The 12,335-nt window shown below is 34.6% G+C and overlaps 1 protein-coding gene across 1 annotated transcript; it reads right to left on the reverse strand.

Moving 5' to 3' along the window:
• Positions 1-8,289: 8,289 nt before the first annotated feature.
• LOC103211817 (olfactory receptor 4C15-like) lies at positions 8,290-9,279 on the reverse strand. The gene has a single exon (XM_007957799.2). It carries the CDS (start codon positions 9,262-9,264, stop codon positions 8,290-8,292), a length of 975 nt encoding a protein of 324 aa, XP_007955990.2. The 5' UTR covers positions 9,265-9,279.
• Positions 9,280-12,335: the final 3,056 nt, after the last annotated feature.

Genomic DNA, 12,335 nt, shown 5'->3' on the forward strand with positions numbered 1-12,335 from the left:
TGTCTGATACGTTACTGGGCAACTTTATGAATAACATGGAAACATTGTCCGACACAGTGCAGGAAGAGTAGCCCCTTGGGTTGGAAGGCACTCAAAATAGGTCTGGGAAAGAGCTGCCTCATTAGAGTAGAACTGACTTTAATGATATGGACAAAGAAAGTCTTTCAGGATCTCCATGTGCAGACGTGGCACGACTCAAATTGAGGAGACACAGCTGCAAATATCCATTAATCATTGGAACATGGAATGTATGAAGTATGAATCTACAAAAATTGGAAGTTGTCAAAAATGAAATGGAATGCATAAAGATTGATATTCTGGGCATTAGTGAGCTGAAATGGACCGATTTTGGCCATTTTGAATCAGACCACCACTTGATCTACTATGCTGGGAATGACAAATTGAAGAGGAATGGAATGGCATTCATCATCACAAAAGATGTTTCAAAATCTGTCATGAAGTACAATGCTGTCACTAATAGGATAATATCCATACACCTACAAGGAAGACCAGTTAATACAACTATTATTCAAATTTATGCACCAACCACCAAAGCAAAAGATGAGGAAATTGAAGATTTGTATTACTTCTGAAGTCTGAAATTGACCAAACATGCAATCAAGATGTGTTGCTTCTCATTGATGACTGGAATGCAAAAGTTGGAAACAAAGAAGAATCACTCTTAGTTGGAAAATTTGGCCTTGGTGACAAAAATAACACTGGAGATCACATGATAGATTTTGCAAGACCAACGATTTACTCATTGCAAATACCTTTTTCAACAACACAAATGGCAGCTATACACGTGGACTTCACCTTCAACAGGAATCAGATTGACTACATCTGTAGCAAGATGCGATGGAAAAGCTCAATATCTTCAGCCAAAACCAGGCCAGGAGCTGATTGTGGAACAGACCATCAACTGCTCATATGCAAGTTCAATTTGAAGTTGAGGACAATTAAAACAAGTCCACAAGAGCCAAAATATGATCTTGAATATATCTCTCCTGAATTTAGAGACCATCTGAAAAATTGATTTGATGCATTGAACACCAATGACAGAAAACCAGAATTAGAGGATGACATCAAGAACATCATCCACGAAGAAAGCAAGAGGTCATTAAAAATATAAGAAAGAAAAGACCAAAGTGGATGTCAGAAGAGATTCTGAAACTTGCCCTTGAGCGACAAGTAGCTAAAGCAAATGGAAGAAATGACAAGACAAAAGAGCTGAACAAAAGTTTCAAAGAGCAGCTCAAACAGACAAAGCCAATTACTATAATGTGCAATGACTTGGAGTTAGAAAAACAAAAGAGAAGAACTCGGCATTTCTGAAGGTGAAAGAACTGAGGAAAAAAATGAAGCCTTGAGTTGCAATACTGAAAGATTCTATGGGCAAAATATTGAATGATTCAGAAAACATTAAAAGAAGATGGAAGGAATACACAGTCACTGTATCAAAAAGAACTGGTCAATCTCCATGCATTTCAGGAGGTGGCATATGTTCAAGAACCAATGGTAATGAGGGAAGAAGCTGAAGCTTTGCTGAGGGAATTGGCCAGGATCAAGGCTCCAGAAATTAACAGAATACCCATTGAGATGTTTCAATGTCATTAAGTTAGGGCTCCTAAATTTGCCACAACTTTTTCCTTGATGAACCTTATACTTTTAGGTTTCACATTTATGTCTTTGATCTATCTGGAGTTTTTTTTTTTTTTTTTGTATGGTGTGAGGTATAGATTTTGTTTCATAATTCTGCAAATGGATAAGCAGTTTTGCCAGCATCATTTGTGTAAGAGACTATCTCCTCCCCATTTAATGGATTTCAGCCCTTTGTCAAAGATCAGATGACCATATTTGATGGATCTTTTTCTAGGTTTTCAATTCTATTTCACTGATCTATATGTCTGTTGTTGTACCACCACCTGTCTGTCATTGTACCACCACCAGCCTGTTTTGACCACGGTGGCTGTAAAGTAGATTTTGAGATCTGAGAATGTGAGACCTTCTACTTTGTTCTTCTTCTTCAGTAGTGTTTGATTCTTCAAGGCCTCTTTCCTTTCCATATGAAACTAATGATTGGTGTTTCCATGTCTTTAAAGAATGTTGATGGAATTGGATTGGGATTGAATTGAATGTTTAGTTTGCTTTGGGTAATATTGACATTTTCACAATGTTCAATCTTCCTGTCCAAAAGCATGGTATGTTCTTCCATTTACGAAGATTTTTATAGTTTCTTTGTAATGTTTTGTAATTTCCTTTGTATAGATCTTTTGCATTCCTGGTGAGATTTATTTCCAAGCATTTTAGCTTTTTGGTAGCAATTATAAATGATATTGATTTCCTTATTCTCTTTTCAGAGACCTCTTTGCTCTTGTAGAGGAATCTAAATGATTTTCATATGTTGATCTTGTATCCTGTCACTATGTGAAATCTTTCAATAAGTTCCAGTAGTTTTCTTGCTGAGGCTCTTGGGTTTTCTATGTATAGGATCATACCAAGAGCAAATTGGGATAGTTTTACTCCTTCCTTACCAATTTGGATATCTTTGATTTCCCTTTCCTGCCTATTGCCCTGGCTAGGACTACCAATAGAAGTTGAGATAGAAGTGAATGACTAGAAGTGGAGATAGAAAGCATCTTTGTCTTGTTCCTGTTCTCAGTGGGTATGGTTTCAGTCTCCCTCCATTGAGAATAATGTTGGTTATTGGTTTTGCATTTATACCTTTTATTATGTTGAGGAATTTCCCTTCTATTTCTATTTTTCTGAGGGTTTTTATGAAGAATAGGTGTTTGCTTTTATCAAATACCTTTCTGCATCTATGAATATGATGTGATTCTTTTCCTTTATTTTACTTATGTGATGTAGTACATTGATTTACTAATGTTGAACCATCTTTGAATATCTGTTATGAATCCCACTTGGTCATGATGTATTATTATTATTATCGATATGTTATTGGAGTCTATTGGCTAGGATTTTGTTGAAGATTTTTATCTATATTCATGAGGGATATTAGTCTCTAGTTTTCCTTTCTAGTGGTGTCTTTATATGGTTTTGGTATCAGGGTTATGTTTGCTTCATAAATGAATTTGAGAGGATTCCATCCTTTCCTGTGTTCTGGAATAGTTTGAGTAGGATTGGTGTCAGCTCTTCTCTGAATGATTGGTAGAATTCCCCAGTGCAAGCATCTGGGCCAAGACTTGTTTTTTTTTTTTTTTAATGACCTATTCAATTTCTTCTTTTGTTATGGATCTGTTCAAGTTTTCTACCTCAGTCTGTGTTAGTTTAGGTCAACAGTGTGTTTCTAGAAATGTCTCCAATTCCTCTAGATTTTCAAATTTGTTGGAATATAGTTCCTCACAGTATCTTGATATTATTCCTTTGATTTCTGTTTGTTCTGTTGTGACATCACCTCTTTCTTTTCTTATTTGGGTTATTTGCATTATCTTCTTTTCCTTATTAAGTCTGCCAATTTTCTTAATCTTTTCAAAAAACAAACTTCTAGTCTTGCTGACTTTTTTTTCCTATTGACTTTCTGTAATCTATTTCCTTTATTTCTAATCTTATATTCATTATTTCTTTTTTTCTGGTTACAGTGGCCTTTTTGTTTTTTTGCTGCTCTTTTTCTAACTGTTGAAGATGTTGGGTTAGGGTGTTGATTTTGGCTCTTTCTTCTTTTTTTGATGTGTGCATCTATTGCTATAAATTGCCCTCTGATCACTGCTTTTGTTGTATTCCAAAAAATTTGGTATGTTGTGTTTTCATTCTCATTTGATTCAAGGAATTTTGATTTAGGAAATTTTTTAATTTCAATTTTTTATTTCCTCTATGACCCAGTTGTTTCTGAGGATGATGTCATTCAGTTTCCATGTCTTTGCTCTTTTTCTGTTGGTCTTCCTACTGTTGATTTCTAAATTTATAGCATTATGATCTGAGAAGATTCTTAGCAGTATTCCAATGTTTTTAAATTTACTGAGGCTTGCTTTGTGGTCTAACATATGGTGCATCCTGGAGAATGTTCCACGTGTGCTATAAAACCAAATAAGAAAGTGTATTGTGCTGTTGTTGGGTGACGTGCTCTGTAGATGTCTATAAGGTCAAGTTGGTTGATCATATTGTTTTGTTCTTCTGTATCTTTGTTGAGTTTCTTTCTAATTGTTCTATCCTTTACTGACAGTAGTACATTAAAGTCTCCTACTATTACTATCAAGGAGGTCAGGTCATGTAGTGCCTTGTGTATTTTACTGCTAACCAGAAGGTTGGTGGTCCAAACCCCCCACCACTCCACAGAAGTAAGACTGGGCAATCTACTTCCATAAAGATTTACCATCTTGGAAACCCAAAGGGAGTCATTATGAGTTGGAATTGACTCAATAGCAGTGAGGTGTTTTGTTTTGTTTTGTTTTTGGTACTACTACTGTGTAGTCATCTATTTTTTTTTAATTTTTTTCAGTTCTGTTCAAATCTGCTTTAAGTATTTCAGGGCTCTTTCATTGGGTACATAGAAATTTATTATGGTTATGTCCTCTTATTAAACTGAATATTTAAGCATTATATAATATCATTCCTTGTCTCTTATGGTCATTTTTGTCTTAAAGTCTATTTCGTCAGAAATTAATATAGTCACTTCTGCTCTCTTTTGATTGCTGTTTGCTTGATATATTTTTTTTTTCAAACTTTGGTTTTTAGTCTATTATTTCTTTGTCTAAGGTGAGTCTCTTGTCGACAGCATATTGATGGGTCATGTTTTCTTATGCAGTCTACAACTCTCTGTCTCTTGAGTGGTGCATTTAATCCATTGACATTCAATACAATTATTAACATTTAAGAATTTATTGATGTCATTTTGTTATGTGTTTTTTTCATTGTGTTGATGATTTATTTATTGAACATAATTTTCTGTGCTGATCTCATTTTGTTTATCCATCATGTTATCATCTCCTTCATTGCTATTGTTTTAGTATTTGTTAAGCATTTGTTCTTGTCCTGTTTTTTTTTTTTTTTTTTTTTTAATTTGTTTTGAAAGTTTATTATTTTTCTTTGAGGTTACCCTATATTTATACTTTTCTTCCCAAATTTGAAACAGTTTGTTCTATTTTACAATTGTTTTGACTTCCTTACCATTTAGAAATTCTGTAATTACACTATTCATTCAATCTTTTAGGTTTGTAGTTGTCCTCATTTTCCAGTTGATGTTTCTGATTCCCTGTTTACAGTCTTGTGAGCTTATATTACTTTGAATACTTCTGTAACTGGGTTGGTTTCTGAGTTAGGTCATCATGTATATTCATCATTGCTTGTTTGCTGTTTTTGGTTCTCTGTCTTAAAGACTCCCTTTAGCATCTTTTATGAAGTTATATGAAGTTAGTTTGGTTTTAACAAATAACCTTAATTTCTGTTAATCTTAAAATCTTCTAATTTTACCATCATATTTGATAGACAATTTTGTTGGGTATGTAATTCTTAAATGGAATTTTTTTACCTTCCCTGGTTTTATATATGTATTGTTCCATTGCCTTCTCACCTGCATGGCTTCTGGTAGTCAATGTTTTTCTTTCAGAATTTTATGTATGTAGTGCTAAGGAATGTGAGAGTGTTCGTGATTGCAGCTGATTGTAGGAACATTCAATTTTGAGAACTATAAATAGTTGACAACAGGTTTTCAGTTTTAATCCCCTTGTTTCTCACATTCATTTAAGCTGTATCTTTTCAAGAGATATGTCTAAGTGAATAGTCAGAAAATCTGGCAAGACTCAAACTCAATTGATAAAATGAAAAACTAAAGAAAATGATAATTTTATTAAGATAAAAAAAATGCTCTCAGAGATAGGCTTGCATGAAATAGTGGGTTGATTCCTTGGTATGTCAGAAAGAAAGAAAGAAAGAAAGAGAGAGAGAGAGAGAGAGAGAGAGAAAGTCTTCAAAATAAAATTCAAATCATTACTAATAACATTTGTTTTTACTAGGTATAGGAGAAAGAATGGAGAATGAGAAAAAAGAATAGGTAGAGGATAATAACATTTTCATTTTAATTTTTTTGTTATGATTTGAGTAAAAGTTTATGAAATCAATTTTTTTCCCATTTGACAGTTCATGCACATATTGCTTCACAAAATTGATTGCAATCCCCATGATATAATATCTCTCTACCATATAATTTTTCATATGTTGTTCTTAGTGTTAGGTGCCATGGCGTAAGCTTGACTCATAGTGAGCCTATGTACAACAGAACAAAGCATTGCCTGGTACTAAGTTATCCACACAAGGATTGCTATACTTAGGCCCATAGTTGTAGTCACAATGTCAATCTATCTTGTTGAGGATCTTCCCCTGTTGCACTATACTTTACCAAGCATGACATACTTCTCTGAAGACTGTTGTCTTTTCACAACAAGACCAAGGTATGTGAGATGCAGTCTGGCCATTCCTTCTTCTAAGGAGTATTTGGCTATACCTTTTCCAAGAGAGAAATTCTTTGTTCCTCTGGCAGTCCATGATATTCCCAGTATTCTTTGCCAAACCACATTTCCAAGGCATAAATTCTTCTTCAATATTCTTTATTCATTCTCCAACTTTCACATACAGATGAGGCTATTGAAAATACCATGGCTTGTTTTTTTCAATTTTAATCTTAAATATATATATATATATATATATATATATATATATATATATATATATATGTATGTATTTGTTCATATATATATATGAGCAATAACTAGAATGTAGAATTTATTTTCAATACTCTCTGTGTTATATTGAAATATGATCAGTGATTATTTTCAAGATTGTGGGACTAATCTCAGCAATAACTACTTTCAATTTGACAAAGTTATGTTGTAGTGGGTTAATATTGCAGATATATTTCAATTTGAATGGGGAAAAGATATCTAAATTCTTTTTATTTACTCAACAGATTTTTGTTGAACTCCTGTGGCAGGCTGTTCCAGACACTACTGATACATGAGTGAACCACATAGAAAAAATTCCCTTCCTCATAGTTTACTCTATGCTAGGAAGCAGAAATAGCATAATAAGTAAATAAGCTATAAATTGGGTCAGAGGGTAATGAGTGCTATGGAAAAATGAAGATAAGTAGAAGAGATTATGAAAGCCTGCGTGAGGATTGCTGCTTTACAAACCATAGGCCGAGTTCAGAGGAGTCTGAATTTGAACAATCGTTTCATTGACTATCACTAAATAGAATCAATTTCTCTTGGCTAGACAAAGTCAACAAAATTCAAATCATCAAGCAAATTGAATGTAATCCTTTTGATTATGTGCTTTTTAATCTCAGATTCCTGCAGCTTTTATTCACTTTATTGTCAGCTCACTACACCAACAACTTTGGTACTGGTCTTGCTAAGATAATATTTTCTAAAGGATACCTTTTGATTGAACTGAAATGAAAGAAACCCACCAGTGGTACCTATGGAGTCTGTCTTCCTTCCTTTTCCACAGATGACTGTTTTTCCATCAGATTGAATGAAATCACATCCAATTATCCTCCCATTGATGCCAACTCATAGAGACCTTACCACAGAGAAGAATTGCCCTATAGAGTTTCTAAGGATGCAATCTTTAGGAAAGCAGACTGCCAAATCTTTCCCCACACAGAAGGAGCTAGTGGGATCCACTTACTGACCTTTCAGTTATCAGCTGAGTACTGGGTTCCCTAACTAGAAACAATATCCTAAAAATAAACTTATATTTGATTAAAGTCATTTAGAAAACAGCTAATTATAATCGGTAAAGTGTTTTTTTTTTTTTTTTAATCTTTTCTCCATTAAGGTTTAATAAAGTATGGGGTGAATGGCAAGCAGTTTAATATATAACATGATTCCTTTTCCTTATTATATTCTAAGTAAACATAAAATTCAACTCTCTTTACTTTATTTATAAGGGTACTGAGCTACCATTTCCAAGAAGTTGAGTGGTCTGAGGTTGGAAACTAGGAAACAGCACTCTGTAAGCTCCACATTAGTATTTTTCTATTGCTTTATGTTGGGAACTCTGGTGGCATAGTGCCTAAGGCACTTGACTGCTAACCAGAAGGCTTGCAGTTCAAACCCGCCAGCCACTCCTTGGAAGGAAGCATTCCACCTCCATAGTGATACTGCCTCAAAAACTCAAAGAGAGGTCACCATGAGTTGGATCTGATTTGACAGCAGTGAGCTTGTTTTCATGTTACTTCTGTCTTACAATGTTCATCCAGTATAAAGTCCTTCTAAGGCCTTTTTGATTTCTTTCCCTTTGAAGGCCTTTTTTCTTTTCTTTTTTAATGTTTTATTTTTCATTAGAAAACATTACCCACCTGGTCCACAACTTCCTCATGGCATTTTTCACTTCCTTATTCCTGAAAGTGTAAATCAAAGGATTGAGCAGGGGGGTTAGAAGGGTGTAAAATATGGTCACCATCTTGTCAAAAGAGTAAGCAGATGGAGGTCTTGCATACTCAAATATGCATGGAACAAATAACAAAACCACAACAGCAACGTGAGATCCACAGGTGGAGAGAGCTTTGCGACGACCCTCAGAGCTATGAGATCTCAGTGAGTGCAAGATGACACAATAGGAGATAAGCAACAAGAAGAAGTTGATGATACACATAAAGCCACTATTGGCAACCACAAAAAGGCCAAGGATGTGAGTGTCTGTGCAGGCAAGCTCCAATAATGGGTACAAATCACACATGAAATGATTGATGACATTGGGGCCACAGAAGGGCAGGTGGAAAGTAAAGAGAATTTGTACCACAGAATGCAATAAGCCCCCTGTCCAGGATATCCCCATCAGAATGCCACAAAGCCTCCAATTCATGATAGAGTGGTACTGCAAAGGCTTGCAAATAGCCACATAGCGGTCATAGGCCATGGCGGTAAGGACAATCATCTCCACTCCAGCAAAGAAGTGTCCAGCAAAGAGTTGGGTCATACAGCCATCGAAAGAGATGGCTTTCCTCTCAGAGATGGAGTCCACAATCATCTTTGGGGCAATGGAAGAGGAGAAGCATGCATCCAGGAAGGACAGGAAAGCGAGAAAAAAGTACATGGGGGAGGCCATGAGGGCAGGGGTGTAGACAATTGTCACAAACACCAGCAAATTACCCCCAAGAGTTGCAAGGTAGCCAAAAAAAGATAGGATGAATATTATTTTCTGAACATTTGGGTTCTGTGAAAGGCCCAAGAGGATGAACTCGGTTACAAAGCTTTGGTTTTTCATGATTTCTGAGAGAAAGGTAAAAGGCACCACTGTGACCATGGAGAATCTATCATTATTTGCCTCAGGCAGTTTATGGTATTAGCATAGTCAGCAACAGGTTAGTGCATCCATAAGCAAAGGTATCTTAAGTGCTTCTTTTCTTGTTGAGAACACAAAATTATAAATTTGTTGAAGGCAGTCATGAGGCATCAGTCAGAAGTGAGTTAAATCCATTAAAATAGTCAGAGTTTTAATATGGAAGAAACATTCATACGTGGAAGGGATGACATATAGTTTTTCTCTTAGGTGACAACTCAGCTACCTAGAGAGAATTGTTGAAAAGAATTCTGAAGCATATCAAACTCTGCTGAAAGGAAGAGGAGAATGTATTAGTCATGGAAGGCCACTGACATGGCCTAGGAACCAGGATGACCTGTGTAGGCAATGCATCTCTCATTAGGAGATATCTTATCTTAAATAAAAGAAGAGCTAATACCTACATTAATAGTCAGTAGGACATCATAGGGTGCTCTGGTGGTGTAGTGCCTAAGGCATTTGACTGTTAACTGGAAGGCTGGCAGTTCAAACCTACCAGTCACTCCTCAGAAGGAAGGTTGGACAATCTACTTCTGTAGTGATACGGTCTTGGAAACACAAGGAGCGGTTGCTATGAGTCAGATCTAACTCCATGACAGTGAGTGTGTGAGTGAGGATATCATACCTACGTCCCAAATATTTCTTGAAATGTCTGAATTGAACTAGGGCTTTAAGATGAATTAATGCATTATTTATAAAAAATAAAGGCCCACAGAAAAGTGTCTACTTCTATGCTTAGCAAACAATAAGTATATGTTAAGAGTTAGATTTTTATTAATATTATTATTCATTATTTTTAAATGAGAAGAGGAGATATAAAAATAACAATACCTTCATCTAACTGTTGTGTTCAAGACTAAGAGAAATAATACAACACAGCCATTTCTCAGTGTCTAGTGTCTAGGACACAGGCCATGTCAAGTCTTATTATCCTATGTTATTGGTAGCAAACTCATGCTTTGAGAAGTTAAGATTAAAAATTACAAAACAGTCCTTCTGAGATTTTCTGACTCCAAAACCCAAATCCATACAAGTAGATACATAATGAAAGCAGTGAGAATTTTTTTTTCCCTCCTAGGGAAGATCACAATGAAAGATGATCTTTCTAGTCCCCTACCACTTCTTGAGTTGAAAACTTGTGGATTCTGCTGTTCATGTATAAATGAAACACTTCAGGGAGAAACTAAAAATTAATGATAATCACAAGATATGCATACCATATGCACAAGTGTCATATAATATACAAATTGACATCATATAGGTAAGGAATAGAATGAAGATGTTGGCTATAAACCAGTCTCAAAGCCTTATTAATTGTTAACCAACTATTTATATGGTGTGGCCTGATAAGGATAAAGTACATTTCCTCAGTTTCAAAACTATATTGTAAACTAGCTACAATATACCTTATATAAACTTATATATATATATATATAACTTATATAAAGTTATAAAATATATAACTTTATTGTAAAATAGTTCATATATAGCTTACCTGATCATTTCACAGGATTACAATGTGAACCAATTTTGAAAATGTGAAAGTGTTGCTTGCTTATGAGAAAGACTTTTTGCAAACTGTGCTTATAATTACCTCACTTAATGAGCCAGCTGCTTTCCTCATAGAAAGCATTTCCATGTGTCATCCAGATAATTACTTTAACTCTTGACTTCATTTTCCATAGGTAGACTCAGCTTTGAAGGATGCTTGTGTCTTCATCTGTACATATAACAGAAATTTTTCAGTTAAATAGTTTACATAATTATATGTTTGTGCTAAAGAGCTGAATAAAAGAAGAGTGGGGCTTATTGTAAGAATTAGAAATAACTGATTTTCTTGAATGCCACTTAGAATAAACAAATATAAGTTAATGGCACTGTTTGCTTCATTTAAAAAGGCAATTTCCTTATGTTCCCAAGGTGCTAGGCAATCCTAAATTGTGCTAACATTATCAACTCCATATCCGACCAGAAGCCGTGGCCCAGAAAAGAAGATTATAAAATAAACTTAATGATGACATTTGACCTGGCTACAATCATTTATTAAAAAATAAAGAATATTGATGTATGATTCAACAGCAGTCAGTTTACCTAAGGTCAAATTTTTGAGAGTCAATGAAGGGAAATGAGTAAGATTAACTCCAGACTCATACAGGTCAGATTTCAAATCAAAACTCTTCTGTTGAGTTGCGTGTTATGAAAAATTTACTTAAAACCCTTGATTTCCACTTCTGGAAAGTGAGAATAATAAAAATATCTTTTCATGGAATGAGACATCATAATACCCATGAAAACATTCAATAGGTAATCAAGTTCCCAGACCAGTGACACATTTGTAATTTTATTTAAACATTTTAATTTACACTTAATACCCACTCTACCATGAAAAGGATGGATCAGTACTTTTACGGATAAGCTCTTTGACTCATCCTTCTACGACTTTAGAAATTTAAATTATTTTATTGGATCAGAGTATAGCTATGATAATTTTGATCTTGTATGATTGATTGTTCTAAGTGAGTAACTCCCTGGTATTATTTTTCCCTTATAATCCTGTGTATCATTTGGCTGAAAATTGAGCCGTGGGAGTAAATTCACTTCCAATCTTGTAGGGTGTGTAGCAACCATACTGTCAGTGGTTCCATCAGTCTCTATCAGACCTGTCAGCTAATTTTTAATGTATTGTAATTTTGAATGACCTTTGTAATTCCTTAGTAGCTCTCAAGCCCACATGAGTCCATTTCTATTTCAAATAGCTTCTTTATGTAAGAAAATCATATTGGCTCTACATTAATCTATTTTAATAATTACATAATGCTTAATCTCTCTGCTTCCTCTATATGGAGAGTTCTTAGACTAATACAATTTTAGAGCTAAAATGTTCCTAAATAAATCAGCCATCTTTGTTTTCAGATAAGAAGAACATCCACACTAAGTATTAAAATGTTTACAATGGAGAATACAATGTCCTCATGATTTATAATCAAAAAGTTTATGTGAAGTCCACGTGTACAGCCTCCGTTTGTGTTGTTGAA

This window comes from Orycteropus afer, unplaced genomic scaffold (assembly GCF_000298275.1).
Source record: "Orycteropus afer afer isolate SDZICR_OR568_19922 unplaced genomic scaffold, OryAfe1.0 scaffold00799, whole genome shotgun sequence".
NCBI classification, from domain to species: domain Eukaryota; kingdom Metazoa; phylum Chordata; class Mammalia; order Tubulidentata; family Orycteropodidae; genus Orycteropus; species Orycteropus afer.

What these genes read in the sequence shown, in the direction of transcription:
- LOC103211817 (XM_007957799.2), bottom strand. Translation starts at nt 9,264, where the DNA reads ATGGTCACAGTGGTGCCTTTTACCTTTCTCTCAGAAATCATGAAAAAC.